At 28.7% G+C, this 19,053-nt stretch overlaps 2 protein-coding genes across 5 annotated transcripts; both read right to left on the bottom strand.

Moving 5' to 3' along the window:
* On the bottom strand, nucleotides 1-11,673 carry LOC145941946 (uncharacterized). Of its 3 annotated transcripts, XM_083048374.1 has the most exons (13): nucleotides 11,540-11,673; nucleotides 11,185-11,337; nucleotides 10,747-10,881; nucleotides 10,284-10,418; nucleotides 3,194-3,421; nucleotides 2,890-3,093; nucleotides 2,410-2,472; nucleotides 2,230-2,295; nucleotides 2,038-2,085; nucleotides 1,173-1,420; nucleotides 915-1,074; nucleotides 533-657; nucleotides 1-372 (listed from the first exon to the last, which is right to left on the bottom strand). In XM_083048374.1, the coding sequence occupies exons 1-13, from the start codon at nucleotides 11,607-11,609 to the stop codon at nucleotides 367-369; spliced, it is 1,641 nt and encodes a 546-aa protein (XP_082904500.1). In that variant the 5' UTR covers nucleotides 11,610-11,673; the 3' UTR covers nucleotides 1-366. The 3 variants fall into 3 exon arrangements, 2 of the variants coding, with proteins under 2 accessions (XP_082904500.1, XP_082904501.1); XR_014426263.1 differs by lacking the exon at nucleotides 915-1,074; XM_083048375.1 differs by lacking the exon at nucleotides 11,185-11,337.
* Nucleotides 11,674-16,219: 4,546 nt separating this feature from the next.
* On the bottom strand, nucleotides 16,220-19,053 carry LOC145941578 (uncharacterized). 2 transcript variants are annotated; one of them, XM_083047730.1, is made up of 3 exons: nucleotides 18,383-19,053; nucleotides 18,154-18,301; nucleotides 16,220-16,303 (listed from the first exon to the last, which is right to left on the bottom strand). In XM_083047730.1, the coding sequence occupies exons 1-3, from the start codon at nucleotides 18,860-18,862 to the stop codon at nucleotides 16,239-16,241; spliced, it is 693 nt and encodes a 230-aa protein (XP_082903856.1). In that variant the 5' UTR covers nucleotides 18,863-19,053; the 3' UTR covers nucleotides 16,220-16,238. The 2 variants fall into 2 exon arrangements, with proteins under 2 accessions (XP_082903856.1, XP_082903855.1); XM_083047729.1 differs by lacking the exon at nucleotides 16,220-16,303 and adding an exon at nucleotides 17,696-17,952.

A 19,053-nucleotide genomic window follows, 5' to 3' on the forward strand; every position in this document is an offset into this window, starting at 1 on the left:
TCCTTTTCGACAATTTTCACTCTCCACTATAAAATTATATAACACTGGATAGTAACATTTTCTCTTAGGACCGCAAAACTAACGAATAATACTATGAAATGAACTAACGATGATCTTTATCATCCTTATCACAATTGTCATAATTGTACGTTTGCACATTCAGTTTTTCTGGGACGCTATATAAAACATACCATATCTTTCTTCAGATGAGACTTTTCCATTATTTCGAGCGGCGATGGCAGATACGTAAACAGTGGAAATCTCACGATGAGATAGCCCATGTATGACAATTGCACTAGACACATTTGACACAAATGACAGGCACATCCACGTCATATAAGTATTCATCAGTATGCTTCTGGCATCTTATTGCTGAAACAATGAAACAAACCATTCTTTTTAGTTTGGAGTTTAATGTCTCGAAAGAATGCGCAATCTTTGAAATGTGTATACAGAACCGTGTATACAGAATTAAGACCTATAAGACAGTAATAGATAGTTATTAATAAATATATTTAACGTAAACCCTAACCTGCGTTGAATTATTTTGCCGTCGTTTCTCATTCTCAAATCTGTGTTTTGCGTGTCGGAACCAATCTTTACATTTTATTTCAAAATCTTTCTCCGTGACGCAAGGGAATGTTTTCCTGACAACTTCTGCAACAAACAAACCACAGTTTTTATAAATGTTTTATTTTCAGTGTACTTTCATACTATTTCTATTGATAGAAATGCGTCTTCGCGATATCATATTTGCAGTAAACGAAAAAAATTGTTTTCAAAAAAATTTAATTTTTAGAATATTTAATTGCCAGAATGTTTAATAAATGACCTGATCTATTTATTTAAAAATTTTAATATTTATTGATATTTCAATATCCAAATTATGTTTGATAAACACTATTTGAACTTACTAAACATTAATTTCATTATTTCCAATTGATTAAGTTTTCGTTTTCCCTTTCCTCCTACCCAACTGTATAAACTAGCAACTTCATTTGTAAAAATATATAAAAGCATTCGTTTAGACATTTCTTCATAGGTACTTCCACCAATAGCTGCCAATATATTAAACTGAAAATTTTTAAAGCATGTACAAAATGAATGATATATGTTAAAATGAATATATATATATATGTTAATATGTATATATATCACTTTACGTAACTCACCATACGTTCTTTTGAATTTTCCTCGTTTGAAGAAAGCGTACTCTGTAAAGATTCCATTTCTTCTATAGTTTTCAGAGGGAAAGACAATTTGCTTAATTCATCATCATTTGACATAGGGCTAAGACATTCTGGTGTCAGATTGCCACCATTTGAATTTATTTTAGTCGATAAAAGTTGATGTTGCTCAACAAGATTATTTATGTCAAATTTTATGTCTGCTAACATTCTCTCAATACGTTGAAGATAATCTAAGAATAACACAAATATATATAAATATAAAAATAAATTATACATATATATATATATATATATATATATATATATATATATATACAGGGTGTCCGGTGGTTCGCGTAAAACCTTTCGTGGGCAGGTAGAGTGGGTCAAACCGAGTAGAAAACTACTGTACCATTTTGCGAAATTCGCAATAATTAATGAGATATTAATTAATAAAGATCGGCATAAAAATACGCGCGCCTACAAGCGCGCGGCGAGAAGAGACAGCCCAATGTTACGTTACTATGCACGCAGCGAGAAGAGACAGCCTAATGTTTTACGGTTACTAGGCACGCGACGAAATTTTTTTATGTATTGCGCTTAGCAACTGTAATATTGAACTGTCTCTTCTTGCTGCATGCATAGCGACCACGTAACACTGGGCTGTCTCTTCTCGCCGCGCGCTTGTAGGCGCGCGTATTGGTTGATCTTTATTAATTAATATCTCATTAATTATTGCGAATTTCGCAAAATGATAGAGTACTTTTCTACTCGGTTTGACCCACTCTACCTGCCCATGAAAGGTTTTATGCGAACCACCGGACACCCTGTATATATTATACATTGAGATATAAAATTATGTTCTTACTTTTAATTCCAATATATTCATCTCCTTTTAGTGTATTGTCGTGTGTATCTGAAAGAGTATAAAAATTATATTATCAGTGTATATACAAATATTTATAAGATATTACAAAACAGATTTAAAATAAAAAATAATCATCTAAATAATTGCTAACAGACATCTTGTCTAAAAATGTACGATATCGAATTGTCTTACTTTTAATTGTAGTATATTCCTCATTTTCTTTTTGTGTTTCATTGTGTGCATCTCCTTTGTATGTATCTGAAAGAATATATAAAATTGTATTATGAATGTACATACATAAATTTATACGATCTTATAATACAGAAAATTGTTGAAAGTATTAAATGATCAACTAAAGATGAATTGTCTTACTTTTAATACATTCTTTAGCTTCTTTTTGTGTAATATGTTTGCTTGAATCCCCTTTGTACGTATCTAAAAGAATATATAAAATTGTAAAAGTGTAAAAAAATATGTATATATATATATACATATATATTTAAGACCTTTTACAATATAGAATAAGATTATTGAGAAAATATGAGACAATATTAATATCGTGATAATTGGACGTATTTTGATATACACTGCTAGTACTAAAAATCTATAATATACGTTATACGTAATGTAAACTATAAATTTTCAATATTAACAGTGTATATCAATGCCCTATATTTATGGTTTATCAAAATTCAAAATATTCTTTAAATATGTTATTGCTCGACTATAAAGACAGATTCAAATGGTTCTTTTTTTTTAAATTTTTTTCAATGCAAACCATATTTACTGATCTCAAACATATCTCAAATATATCTCAAAAGACACGCGTGATAAAAACAATTTTAATATTACTTGTATAAACTCTAGGCGCTTTTGGATATGCTGGTAAGCATGATGGATTGCTATCATCACTTTCATCATCGGTATCGCTTTCATCATCAGTCTCAATCTGTTTTCTAGCTCTGACTTTTCTTTGTGTTTTATCATCAATATCAGTATTAACGTCGGAATTCATTTCAGCCTTTTTTACTTTACTGCGTGCTTCATTGTAGGAATCTAAAAATGATATATTATAATGATTTTTATAAACAATAGGTTTTTCATAATAGTTTGCAAACAAGACAGACAGTAAATTAAGAACTCTTGTGATACTTACCATATACACCAAATATTCGTTTAATTGGATACGTGAACCAATTGTCTTGAGGAGGTTGCCGTTTTTTTATTGCTTTAATAATATCATGATCTGTTTTATAATTAGGATACGAACATTTCTTGTCTTTTTGTATCCAATTATCAGGTACTACTTGTATTCCATCCTCAAATTCTAGTAAATGGAATAGATTGTTCGGAAGAGCCATCTTCCAAATTAAATATATTAAATCTGAAAGATAAAAATGTATAAAATGTATGCAATGTATACAATATACATATCAACGAGAAAAAGAATAGATATACGTACATTATGCAACAATGGTAGAAGTACAAATAATGTATCAGAAATGTTGAATTTTACATATTTTATTTTCAGAGAAGTTAAAGGCCAGACCGATAAATGTTCATATCCTGTCGATTTATATATTCCTAACAAGGAGGAATTACATGGTTCGGTATATAAATCACTTAAATTGATAAATTTTCGACCAATAATGAAAAGATCATTAACAGCATTACTGACAATATTTTCTATGATAACAATCGAACCATCGTTTAAACCACAGCAATTATTTGGATTATGAATAGATAGGGTAAAATCTGCTCTTGAAAATGTTGAATATCGAGGACCATTCATTCCAGGCAACACTGGGCCCGCATTGTGTATTCCATGTACACCCATTTTTTTATGTTTTTTTTCAAACGATAAGCAATGTTCCAATTCTGTCAAACGATTGTGAATTTGTTGTAAAGGACGTTCAGCTTTTCTAAGATATTGTTTTATTTTTTTAAAATAATTTTCATATCGAAAAGCGCTGAATGTATCCAGGGGTCCAAATTTTCTAACATCTTCTGCCAAATGAATAAGTGCATGTATATTGTAAGATGCATAATGTGATCCATATAAGATTATAAATGACTGCACAAAGTGTTGTAGTAAAGACTCCGCATAAGTAATATGTAAAAGATCTGGAGAACACAATAGCCGAATGGCTACGTGTAATGTTAAAAAATTATTGTAGACATCTTTTTTCATATAATTTTTCAAAACAATGGGACCAGTATATAAAAGAAAAAGTCTGAATTCTGTGGCTTTCCATAAGCTCAAAAAATTTAATTCCCGTGGTCTACGGGCAAATTCTACGGGTATCGATGATCGCATTTCAATAGACAATCTGGAAATACTGCTTATTGATTGTGCCGGCAGTCGAACATTTAATGGTCCGGATAACCAAAGATTCAAAATTTTCTTGACCACACCAATGCAAACCAAGTGCATATAATCCAATGGGATGTGACTTATCATTCCAAAATTCGGTATATCTGATAAAATACTCGACCCAGTGTGATGTTCTATCTGTCTTTGTATAAGGAAACTTTCATTTGTCCGACTAGTACAATTTATATCTGGGAAACACATTCTCCCACTAATATATTCACCTTCAGTTGTATATTTTGGACAACTAAAGTAACCGGTATGTCCTTTTGTGGCAGTTACAAAAGATTTTGCGGGTGCATCAGCAATTAATGAATCTATGGATACACGTATAGATTTTCCTTTATACTCAAGTCCTTCAGCTAGAATTTTGCTTCATCCACAAAATCACGCAAAAATTCATTACAATCATACGGTTTCTTGGAACCATAGTAACAACCTATGATAAAAATATCAGAAAGGTTGGGTCTCACCGAGCCTAAAATAGGCCACAATTGATTAGTAGAGGATTTTGAAATTGGCAATCCATCTATACTGATTTGTACTGAAACTGAATCAACGTCATCTTGACTTTTTTGTAGAAACTGCATTATTCCTGATCTTAAGCCATTATGAAAGTATTCACCTGGTGTAACTCTCCGTACATTAGTATATTTTGGTGTTTTCAGCATTGTTTTAGAGTTTTTTGGCAAGTTATCAAAGCCATGGTTTCTTAAAATTGACAATAATGCAGTAACTGCTGTATGTGATATTTGAAATTGTACTGCCCAGTTTGTTAAATCTTGCCTAATTGTTGCAGCTGTGGACGAACTTGTACAGTCAGCATTTTTCTTGTTATTAAAAGTGAATGCAATTGGACATAAATCCTCCAAATTTAAATTACTATTATAATCAAGATTATATGCAATATTTTCATTGTCAGGAACATTACAATATTGTCGTGGTGGTTCATTTCTTAGTGCAACATTTGTTGCCTGATCAAGCTCGTAATTGACATCAGTAATTACGTGTTCAATAATATCGCTTGAATTTTGTACATCGTGTACCTTAGCAAAATCCGTCGACAATTTATTCATATTTTCGGCAATTGTGATATTACGTGCATTGCATTTTAATCGATGATAATGTCTTTTTGACATCTCTGACAGTAATTTTCGTTTTGGCATGATTGATATTTTGGTATATCCTACAAAAATATTATAACTATCTTTTTCTGTTGTGTATAGATATTTAAATATTTTTTTAAAGTTAATTATATTACTTTTATAATGAATAATAAAACAATTTATGTTCTAAACACAAAACATAATATGTACTTATAACACACATCTTTGTAAAACAATAAAGATAAATCTTTACCGTAAAATTATTAATAAAAAACAAATATATTTTAATCGCAAATAGTAAAAAAATGGGCTGCTTTCGCGAAAAATCAAAATGAGATTCAATCTCATTGAAATTTTATTCAATGAAATTTCAGATTTGACCAATCACAGCGCAGGGTCATTTTAATCTGGATCATATTGATTTTTCGCGAAAGCAGCCCTGATTAGAACCTTAATATACTTACAAGGGAATTGTCGGAAAATGTCCCTCATTGATTTTGATGCGATTTGGATATGTTGTAGAGGATCGAAAAATATTAGACCCATAATTTTTTTAGCTGTGTATCTCAATATCTAGAGGTTGAAACAACCCTTCGAAAATAACGGATTTTCGTTTTTAGCAAATATCTTCGAAAATATAAATATATAAAAAAATGTTTTATGCAAAACTTTTATGGTATTTTATACTTTTTACAATGGTGTAATCACATTTTTCGAAAATATCAAACTTTTTAATTTAGCCCCACCCATTTTTTTTGCAAAATTTAAAAATTTTATTAGAACAAAAATTTAAAAGCATTGAATGCCAAATCTATTCATGTAAATTAATAGTATGTTTCCACGATTTAATTTTTGTGAAAACGAGATAATATCGTACTATAGGTGCCGTGCGTAGGTAGATGTTGCGTTATTTTTTTCAGTTGCGCTAACATGTTACATGACAATCCCATAAAATAAAACCTCACAAAGATGAAAAAAAAATTCGCCATGTACATAAAAAATATTCTTTAAAAAATCAATGTACCTCTAAAAAAATAATACTTTCTTCTAAAAAATTATGTATCTTTAAAAAATATAAAATTAAAGCTAAATATGAAATCAATAATTAATTAGTCAAGTATTTACAACTAGAAACAATTCAGTTTGTGAGAATTTGTGTTGAATATTTGTCATAAAATCAATTTTGCTTATAGAAATATTAGGTATGATAGATTTTCTCAAAAAATTAAAATGCATTTTATTTTTATTAAGAAAAATCTAATTTTCAAAATATGTTTAATTTTGTATTGTATGTGGTATATAAAATTACACTATTATATTCCAAATAAATATTTTGTATGATATACATATATAATTGTACTGTTATGTTATATGTATACATCATTTTTTAGAAGATATATTATTTTTTATAATGGGTTATTATAGGTTTTATTATGGGGTATTATAGGTACATTATTTTTTTGAAAGATATTTTTTATGTACTTGACATATTTGTTTATCTTTGTGAAGTTTTGTTTAATAGGATCATGTCATATAACACATGTCAGGGCAACTAAAAAGAAATAACATAACACCTACCTATAGCGCGGCGCCTATAGTACTATGATATTATCGTTTTCACAAAAATTAAATCGTTGAAACATAATATTAATATACATGGTTGGATTTGGCATTTGATATTCTGCAATTTTTTTTATAAAATTTTTAAATTTTGCAAAAATTATATGGGTGGGAGGGAGAGGTAAATCATAAAATTTGACATTTTCGAAAAATTGTGAATACACCATTATAAAAAGTATAATAAATATACCATAAAACTTTTGTGCAAAAAATTTTTTCATATACTTAATATTTTTGAAAATATTTGCTAAAAATAAAAAAATCTGTTATTTTCAACAAGTTGTTTCAACCCCGAAACGTTGAGATACGCAACTAAAGAAAAATATGGATCTAATATTTTTGGATTTTCTACAACATATTTAAAGTGCATCAAAATTGGTAAGGGACACTTCCGACTGTTCTCTTATTAGACAAATCTGATAACCTTAAAAATATGACTTTAACACGATTTCAGAAATATTAATATTAAATTAATATTAAAATTTAAATAATTATAAAATAAAATAAAAAGATACCGTATACTTTTTCAATTAAAATGTAGAAAGTAGAGAAAATGTATATTACATCAACAAAATTGTAATATGTATAATTGCTATACGATTATTTAACGATTATTTAACACGTATCACTTCTGTCACCACATCAGACATAGTGTAGTACAATGAGATAAGAACATCATGCATTTTATGTAAAAGTGATTGTATTAATGAATGTACATAAATACACTCAAATTAGAAATAATAAAGGATTATGAACCATTTCAAAACTAAAAACACTAAACAACTCTTAACAAATTTTACCACTCAAATTTTACCACATCAAAAATTGGAGTTTCATAAAAAAAACATTCATAAAATAAGTTTTTGTAATATTAAGTCTAAGCATCAACCATATTATATATTTCATTAAAAATATATTGCGGCAAAACAGTAATAACACGGTGGTACACAAAATTCTCTTCCAAGTGTGATAGTACGTTTCTTGAGGATTTTTTCGCGCTGAACACAATGCCGTCGTCAGAATTTGCCTAGCACATCAGGATTTTGAGTAAACTGATATGAAAGGGGCAAAAAATGGCGTTTTTAGTCATTTTTAACATTTTATTGCAGCTAAAAGAAAACTAATTTCTAAATATACTCAATGGCAGCTAAAAATATAATTCAAGAGCTTTCAAATGAATTTTGGTTCATGATCGTAAGATTCTTTTTATCAAGTTATACCTAAATTGAATTTTAGACATTCTGTATAATTTACAAGAAAGGTAAATACATACTTAGAAGCAAATAAAAAATAATTGTAATATAAATTTATTTTTAAAGAATAGGTCAAGTATATACTTTAGGTAAACTTTAATTAAGTAATATTTACCTTTCTTGTAAATTATACAGAATGTCTAAAATTCAAACAGTCATAACTTGATGAAAAAAATCGTACGATCATGAACCAAAATTTATTTGAAAGCTCTTGAATTATATTTTCAGATGCCGTTGAGTTTATTTAGAAATCAGTTTCTTTTAACCGCAAAAAAATATTACAAATAACCAAAAATGCCCCTTTTTTGCCCCTTTTATTTCAATTTACTCAAAATCCTGACGTGCTAGACAAAGTCTGACAATGGCATCGTGTTCAGCGCAAAAAAATATTCAGGAAACGTACTATCGCACTTCGGAGAGAAAGAAAAAGTAATTTTTTGTATCACTGTGTAATTGAATAAAACAAACAATATTAGCAATATGCTAGAAACACATTGCAATACGTTACAATATATCAACATTAATATGGTAGTGTTATTTGAGAAAACTACTATAATTTTAGATTTATCTTAAGAAGTGTGTATTCAGTAAATATTTAATTACTATGCTCCTTACTTTCAGGAAAAAAACTATTATTTATATTTTTTAAACAAAGTTGCTAAATTAATATTATCGTTTCTTATTTTAATTAAACACATATTAAATTTTTTCTTAAAAAATTTTAAATTGAAAAGCACACATATTCCATGTAGCACGCAACAATTTTTTTATTAAGGGAGAAAATCGTCAAAAGAATATAACAGCATTAATAAAAAAATTTATAATTTTTAATGCTGACATGCATATTAGAATTAAATGCAAATAATTCATTAATTGTAATTGAAAAACTACGAGAAACTGATGAATTTGAATTTTGATTATGTAAAAGTTAACCATGTGAAAACATATTCTGACAAATAATGTTTATACAGGGTGTCTACTTAAATTTTGTAAAAAAATTCCCTGAGAATTTCTTGATAAAAATAAAAATATAAAACAAAAAATAATTTATTATAAACGTCTCAAAAAATACTAATTTATTTAAATAAATTTATTAAATTATTATTTATCTAATTATTTATTAAATAAATAAGCAGATTAATTTATTTAAATATAATCTATTGAAAAATTGAACAAATTTCCATGAAATTTATAATTTATATAAAATATTGGTACTAAAAATAGATTGTCAATAAAAAAAAATCACAAAAAACTTTAATAAAAACTTCAATATTGCCAAGATATGTTAGACATATGTTTCTTAAATGCTAAATAAGAATAAAATTACTAAAAAGATTTTTTTTTAAATTCCCTGAATTCCAATCAAATTCCATTCCCTGATTTTTCAAGATTGAACAAAGTTCCAGAAATTACTAGGTTTTTTCCCGGGAGTATACACCCTGTTATAACATCTTCTAACTTTCATAATAGTTAATTTTAATAAATTACTATTGCTGGGGTGCTTAAATGAATAAAATAAATAAAATTGTAAAAAATGTTTAAGAGAAATATACTGAGATAGTACTAGCAATATAAGTAAAAAAGTAATATCCTAGAAATACTTAATATTGCAGCAATAACAGCAATAATACAAACAATAAAAGAAGAATATTAGTAATAAATTCTCATCATCATCACTAATGAAAGAAATACAATGGCAATGTTAGTAACAGAATGTAGTAACAGAATGTGTTGTCTTGCCAAAAATGATAATCATTGTACATTTTTTAACAGTTCATCCCTCGTATTAAGTATTAAATATATATGAGGAATAAAATATACAATCAAGACAAAAATCAGAAAAACGCAAAACAATAATTTATAAATTAATTCATATGACATGAAAAACATATATACCTGACAAATCCTGATGCCCAACTCTTTGAAACGCACAACGTTGAGATCTTTTTTGGAGGGTTAAAACTGTATGGCAAATACCAATGCCAGAATAAAATGTAAGACACGGTAGTCTTTCCGACTGTTGAAATTGCACTGCAACAAAATATTCAAATTTATTTAGATATATATGTAACTCTGAAAATATATTCAACACTATAATATAGTATTTATTCAATCTAAAGCGATAATAGCTAATATGACACGAAAACAGCTAATGTGACTGACAAAAATTTTGAATGAGAAGTATCGCAAATCAAGAATATATGAATTTATTATAATATATATATGAAATTATTATCGTCCTTAGTTATAGATAAAGATAAAACAAAGGCAAACATATATAAAGCAAAACTTTTATAATTAAAAAAGCAAGATTGCAAAAAAATATTATTATACTAAAAATAACTTATCAGAAACATACCTGACAAATTCCGATCCCAAATTCTTTGAAACGCACTAGATCGAGATCTTTTTTGGAAGGTTGAAACTACATGCCAAATACTGATGCCAGAATAAAATGGAAAACATTGTAGTTTTTCCGACTGTTGAAATTGCACTGCAACAAAATATTCAAATTTATTTAAATATATGCAACTCCAAAAATATATATATATATATTCATCGCAAATATAGTATTTATTCAATCTAAAGCGACAGCATATATAACATGATAATAATAAGTTATTAGAATGAGAAGTGATGCAAGTCAAAAAGATATATAAGTTTATTATCATCCTTAGTTATATATTATAAAGATAAAATAAAGACAAACATATACAGCAAAATTTTTATAATTGAAAAAACAAGATTGCAAAAAAAGATATTTAATTATACTAAAAATAACTTATGAGAAATATACCTGACAAATTCCGATGCCAAATTCTTTGAAACGAGGACCTATTAGAAGCACTAGTTCGAGATCTTTTTTGGAAGGTTGAAACTATATACCGGCAAATACCGATGCCATAATATAATGTAAGACTCGGTAGTCTTTCCGACTGTTGAAATTGCACTGCAACAAAATAATTTAGTTATATCAAATTAATTTAGATATATGTATATGCTACTGCTAAAATAAATATATGAAATATATTATTACGCACATTATTACGTGTATTACGTATCACGATTAGCCAACGTGGTCACAAAACGCAAAATAATTTTTGAGTATATCTTTATACAGAATAATCAAAAGGAAAAGAAAATATACTTACAGAACAAATTCGTGCACAAAAGGACACCCAAACCGATGCACAATATACAAATAATGTGTTGGATTTTCATGGATTTATCTTGATTCACACACGGTACATACGTCTCGCGTAACAATCACGTAACAATGGCCTCGGGGTCTATTACGGTTCTCGGATTGGATGAAAATGACGAAAGTGAGTAACTCACCCAATTACGGTTGATCTCACCTCGTGAAAATACGAGATTGTTCGCGTGAGCGGGCTCGACACGAAATTTTGAAGTGAAATAGTGAAAAAGTGAGATGAGAGTTACAATATCGAGCAAAATGGAAATGTTAGCAGTGATGTTAATGATGCGCCATCGGGAAAATGCGATGCTGAGGATCCGTAGGAGACTACGAGATGCCTCAGATCCATTTGCATTGCCAGAAAACGAATTTAGGAGTATTTATAGGTGAGTGACTATAAATAAAATATTTAAAAAAACATAACCTGATATTGTTTAATATAAAAAATTAAAATAGGTTTTTTTTATAAAATATTATTATATATTATATAATTTAAAAAAATATATATATAATTATAATATTAAATAATAATATAACTTCTTAGAATGTTTTTCACATATTGTTTTGGAGCAACTTTATGTTTTGGAGCAATTTTATGTTTTGCAGCAATTTTAAATAATATACACACGAGTCAGTATAATCTATTATAAGTAAATTTTTACATTTCTACAGATTATCCAGAGAAGCGGTCTGGATGCTTATTCAAGAATTACGTCCTCTACTGCCTGCTCCAAGAAGACGCCATGCAGTTCCTGTGGAATTACAAGTATGAATTATATGTTATATAGTTGTAATAGACTCAATATAAATAGACACGATCAGTTCTGTTAATTTTTTATGCTAATTTTATGTTTCAGATGTTATGTGCATTAAATTTTATAGTGGCTGGGTCATACCAAAAGCGAGTTGGTCAAGACTATTTGACTTGTATTAGTCAACCAACAGTTTCCAAGGTTCTTCGCAATGTCGTTAATGCATTAAATGTATTAATGGACCGATGGATCAAGTTTCCCATCGAAGATGATGTTCAACGTATTAAAGAAAGGTAAGATCATAAATTTATTTTTCTAAAATAACTTTCTCTTAAATATTATATAAATTTTTTTAAATTTTACAGTTACTGGAGACATACAGAATTTCCTGGTGTTATCGGAGCTGTTGATGGAACACATGTAGCAATTGTTCCACCAAGTGCAGAAAGGGAACATCTTTATATCAACCGGAAGTTATACCATTCATTGAATGTACTTATTGTACGTATAACTTGATTAATATAATTGTAGTAATTCTATACTTTTAAAAATATTTAAAATATATGTAATTATTAAGAAATTTTTCAATCTACAGGTATCTGATTATGAAGGCAGAATTTTGACAGTCAATAGTGCTCATGGTGGAAGAACGCATGACGCAAGGGTTTGGAGAGCATCTCTTGTATCTAACCATTTGGAAGAGATGTACGCTGCAGGACGAAGAGATGCCTGGCTTTTAGGTAACTATACTTTTTAGTTGATAATTTGTTTTTACTTGTTTCAGCTTTGAAAATGTCTTTAAGTAGCATATTTTAAACAGTATGCTTTTTCTAGGTGACAGTGCATATCCGTTGCTCCCATATTTGATGACACCTAAACTCCATGAGCCAGAGGGAACACCGTCCGCAAGATACACGCAACATCATGTCCGGGCTCGGTGCTCTGTGGAGCGATGTATAGGTGTTTTAAAGGGGAGATGGCGATGTCTCAGGAAAGAAAGGGCTTTGCATTATGCTCCAGAAGTTGCAGGTAAAATATAAATTGAATATATATATATGTATACATGCAGATGTATATATTTGTGTTATATTATATAGATGATAGATCGATATTCATAATCCCCGTTCCAATTTCAAGACCGTTTTAAGTAATGTCTTATTAAGACGCTAATACTCTGTGATAGGTTTATGACATCTTAAGATTGTATTTAAGACGGTCTTAATATAAGAACCGACCATAAATATCTATTATAATTAAATTATATTAACATAATTTATTTCAGCCCGAATAGTTAATGCTGCATGTGTTTTGCATAATATCGCAGTTCATTGGCGGCTTCCATTACCACAATTGTATTACGATGAAATAGACCAGGAAATTCCAATAAGAGATATAAATGAAATGAACTTGGAAACTGGAAATGATGTTCGCGAGCGCATCATTCGTACATATTTTGAGAATTAAAAAAATATGTGTGTTTCACTCAATTTATTCTGCTTCAAAGGAAATATGGTAATAATAAATTAATAATATATTAAATATATTTAATGATATAATTTAATGAGCAATAATTTAAATATTATTTTATTAAGTCTATAATAATCTGTTAGTTAATACACATTTAATTTGATTTATTATATATTTAATCTGCATTTTTTTAGGATTATGATCTTTGACAGGAGAACGACTTGTCATGAAACTCGTCTCGGTAAAAATGCAGGATTTCGGGTTGTTGAGTGATACGACCAAGGAGTGGTCGCCAAAGAGGGGTTTTTTAGTGGGTATGCTCAATAGAGAGAGCCTCTACGTGAAGCCGTGCTACGTGCTTCCTCATTCTTTACCGGATACCGGATGCCGGCTTGACTCGGCAGCTCACATGTCTCCGATTAGCTAATTGCGTGTCAGATCATATGCGCAGAACAACATCGCGCAGTTAAGGGCGCCATGAATTGGAAAGTGGCCAATTAATGACAAAGTAGCCGCGGCGCGCACAATCATCGGGATTTTCATGTTCAGGGATATATATGTACACACATGTATTGCAGTTACGCGCCTAAATACAAATAAGAGTGCTGCGGTTCTTTGGGTGAGTTTGCTCGCAAGATGAAAATTACGAAAGTGAGAGATTCACTAGATTTCGACGAATGAAATCGTAGATAATCTATTAGTGAATCGCTCACTTTGTAATTTTCACCTCGTGAGTAAACTCACCCAATAAAGAACCATAATTATAATAGGCACCAAGAAGATAAACGTATGCGTATTACGCACATAATACAAAATGTAAAATATCGAATAGTTAATAATAATATTAACTATACGTATATAAAAAAAATTCAAATATAACTATTTAGATTTTAATTTCTAATTAATAATGGATATATGCTTATTAAATATTTCTGGCAAACATTTTTACGAATAAGAAATGAATATGTAGATAACACGTGGATCTCTAATAAATGTCTTTCGTAGCTATTTGGTGGACATGGATATTATGTAGATAACATGTAAATATCTAATGAATATCCTTGTCAGATATTCAGTGGACGTGGATATGTGGACAATAATCGGATATCCACTAAATATCCTTGTCAGATATTCAATGGACGTGGATATGTGGACAATAATCGGATATCCACTAGATATCCTTGTTAGATTTTTAGTGGACGTAGATATGTAGAGAATATGTGGATATCCACTAGATATCCTTGTTAGATTTTTAGTGGACGTAGATATGTAGAGAATATGTGGATATCCACTAGATATTCTTGTCAGATATTCAGTGGACGTGGATATGTGGACAATAATCGGATATCCACTAAATATCCTTGTTAGATTTTTAGTGGACATGGATATGTGGACAATAAGTGGATATCTACTAGATATCTTTATTAGATATTTAGTGGACGTGAATATGTAGACATTATATGATATCTAATGGATATCTAGTGGATATTTTTAATAAATTTTTAGTTAACATGGATGTGTGGATAATATGTGGATATCCACTAGATATCCCAGCTGGTTATACGGGAGATATAGATATTTTTGATATCTAATAGATATCCATTGATTATCCATAGTAGATATGGACATTATATGGATATGTCGATATCCAGTAGATATCGATTAGATATGTAGCTCTGTGTGGGGACAGTATTAGAACTTATTATTATATCAACAACATCCATGTTTATATGTCGTAAAATCTGTTGATTATCATAATCGTATGAAACGAGAAAAAGCGTTACAAACAATATGTAATCAGTATACAGAGATCACAAAACAGCCATTAATGATAGAAATTGCAAAAAAGAAAATCAAGAATCTAAGATCGCAATATTTAGAGTATCTGAATAAAATTAAACAGTCGAAAGTAAAGCGGAGCATCAACTGATGAAATTTACAAGCCTAGCTGGTGGTTGTATGAAGATATGAAATTTTTTGATCCTTATATTTCACAGAGAAAGAGAGAATCTTCTATAAAAGAAAGGGTGAGTAGAAATAAAATACTTGAAAGTTATTAAGATATTATAATTAAATAAATAGTAATTAAAAATAATGATAATTTATAGTTTTCCAAGGAGCAGTCTGAATCTTTAACAATGGCATTAGTAAATGAAAATGATAATGAAAATAATAATGAAGATCTACAACTTTTGGACGTTTATAATATTTTAGAAAATAAAGACTATAATAAAGGTAAGAATAATAGAGATTTTTATTATATTTTATAATTAAATATTTTAATATATATATATATATATATATATATATATATATGGCATGTATATATATATGTGCGTACATACACATTTGTAAGAAATATAAAGTTAGATTTATTTATAGTTATTATTTTTATCTGTTTTATATAGAAAATATCCATCAAAATGAGTTCCATCAGAGTGAATCGTCATCTTCAGTAAGCACTTCAGTTAGCACTTCAACACGCAGCACACCGTTACCTAAAAGAAAAAGATATGAAACAATCAAATCTGAAACTTCTTCTCTTGAAAAAAATAAGTTTTGGACAATGGCTTCGAACGCAATTGAATCGATAGCTAAAAATGAAGAAATGGAAGATGGCTTAAAGTTAAAGCATTGGATTCTGTACTTGGAGAATGAACTACGTAAGATTAAAAATTTTTAAAAATTAAAAGGTTTGCAAAGAAACATAATTGCACTAGTCGACAATGCAGATAGTGATTAAACACATTGTTTTTATGTCTTAACTTTTTCTATGTGATCTTATGTTAAGAATTTTTAAATTGCGTTACTGTGTTTTGTTAAATTTGATTTTCTTTATGTTTAATCAAAGTAGACACATATGTGCGTGAGTACACATATAATTATTTGTTTGTTTTTTTTCGTTATATAGTTAGTTAGTTTCGTTATATAGCAAAGTAATGTATAAGAACATATATAAGTAACTTATTTCTTTCTAAGTAGTATAGATTGTTTATTGTTATTATATATACTATATATTTTATTATTTCAAGAAATTTTGTTTCTCTTTCCTAGTTTCTTTCTTAGTTTTGCAAGTAATATATGAGAACATATCATATATATAAGTAACATATATTTTTTATCTAAGTAAAATAGATTGTTTATTAAAATCAATTAAATAAATTAACGACCTCTAATGAAAACAATTCACATAAAGAATATTAGTGAGCGAAAAAGATTCGGCGTATACTGGCGTTCTTTTTATCACTAATAATAATGGTTTATTGTTTATTAATAATAGACAATCTTTAATGGCGTATGGGCAAATTCTACGGAAACTCAATTAGCCAAAAAGAAGATTAATAATAGATATATTTTATTATTCATCCATATTTTATTATTCAAAAAATCTATTGTCATACTTTTTCTTATTAATAATAAAAACTATTTACGATATAACAATATTTATTTATTGTGTCTTAGTACAAAATACGATGTATTTATTATGTATTTAACATTAACATGTTTTAGTATAAAAAATAGACATAATCAAATATCATTATTTTATATATTATTCATAACTTAAATTATAATGCACAAAATTATAAAATATATTTTTTATTCAATTTCATTTTTATATTAAACAATTAAATCAGTCATAATATATATACATATGTATTCCCAAACACCGAATGTAACATAGATATATATTTTAAAGTTAAATCATGGCTTCTTGCCATTCAACTCTTCCAACAGTATTAAAGTATTCTTTAAAAACATCACGAATATAAATTGCATTTTTATTAGGTCTCACGTTTACAATTTCCAAATTACGTAACTGTGCATTATTATTTCTCCATGTCGCAGGTATAATTGTTTGATTCTCCAAATCTTCAATATCTACAGCTCCGTGTAAATAAGCATCATTTTCTTTACTAATAAAATTATGTAAAGCGCAGCAAGCAAGCGTAATATTTTGAACCGATTCAACAGATAAATATATTTGTGTTAAAAGAACGCGAAACCTATTAGCTAAAATGCCAAAATGCATTTTCGACTACTCTCCTACCTCTACTTAGTCTATAATTAAAGATTCGCTCATCATGAGATAAATTTCGTGATGGATAAGGTTTCAGAATGTGATTTTGCAATGGAAAAGCCGCGTCAGCTAAAATAACAAAAGGAACAGAATGATTCATATTAGGCAAAGGTTTATCTTTTGGCATATTTAATGGATCATTGATGTATTTCGCTAAATCGCTTTCACGAAAAACTCCTCCATCACTTACTTTACCATTGACACTTACATTGACGTACATAAACTGATAATAAGCATTCACTAATGCTAATAAAACAATGCTATTTGTACCCTTATAATTATGATACAATGATCCTTGACTGAGAGGAACTTTAAACTCAATATGCCTGCCATCCATCGCACCGATGCAGTTTGGCACATTCCATTGTCTCAAATAGTTGTGAGCAACATGATTCCATTCTTCTTCGGTATCTGGAATCTAAAACATTGTGTATGTTTTACTTTAAATATTCATTCATATTCGGTATTAGGAAATAAAAATTATAATTTTAATACTCACTTTTAAATATTCATCTTTTAATACTTCATAAATTACTCTAACTGTTTCAGGAATGATGCGTGATAATGTACAAGCAGGTACTCTTGTTGTGAATTCCATACTGCGATAAGATTCTCCGGTTGCTAGGTATCGCAGAGTCAGGGATAGTCTTTGAATTGGTGGAATACTCTTTCGCATAACTGTATCTTGTCTCTGAATAAATGGAGATACTTTATCTAACAGATTATTAAATAATTGATAATCCATTCTAAAGAATCTATGAAAAGACTCTATATCTTCATAAAGAAGTTCATTAAGCGCTAAGTGAATAGACCCTCTTAATTGGAATTCTCTTCGTAAAATCCACTCCCTTGTCCACCATCTCCGTTGTCTTTTTTCTTGTATTTCTTGCTGTTCTTCTTGCTGTTTTATAGCCGCAGCAAAAGCTGCCAGAATCAACAACTTGTTGAGTTTTTTCTTTTTTGCTGACTTATTTATCATTTTTATATTGGATGTGCTCTGTATTTCACGCTTCTTAACTGCTTAATTAAATGAATCAAAACTTTGTAGTATCAAATTATGTAGGAACAAATCTATTATGTTACAAAATATTGTTTTTATTACAATTTATAACAATTGGAATTTTTCACAATATTTTATTGTTTTTCTTTCCAATATTTTAATGTTGGTAT

The sequence above is a fragment of the Prenolepis imparis genome, unplaced genomic scaffold (assembly GCF_030444845.1).
Source record: "Prenolepis imparis isolate NDT839.2.m4 unplaced genomic scaffold, iyPreImpa1.0 SCAF_10, whole genome shotgun sequence".
NCBI classification, from domain to species: domain Eukaryota; kingdom Metazoa; phylum Arthropoda; class Insecta; order Hymenoptera; family Formicidae; genus Prenolepis; species Prenolepis imparis.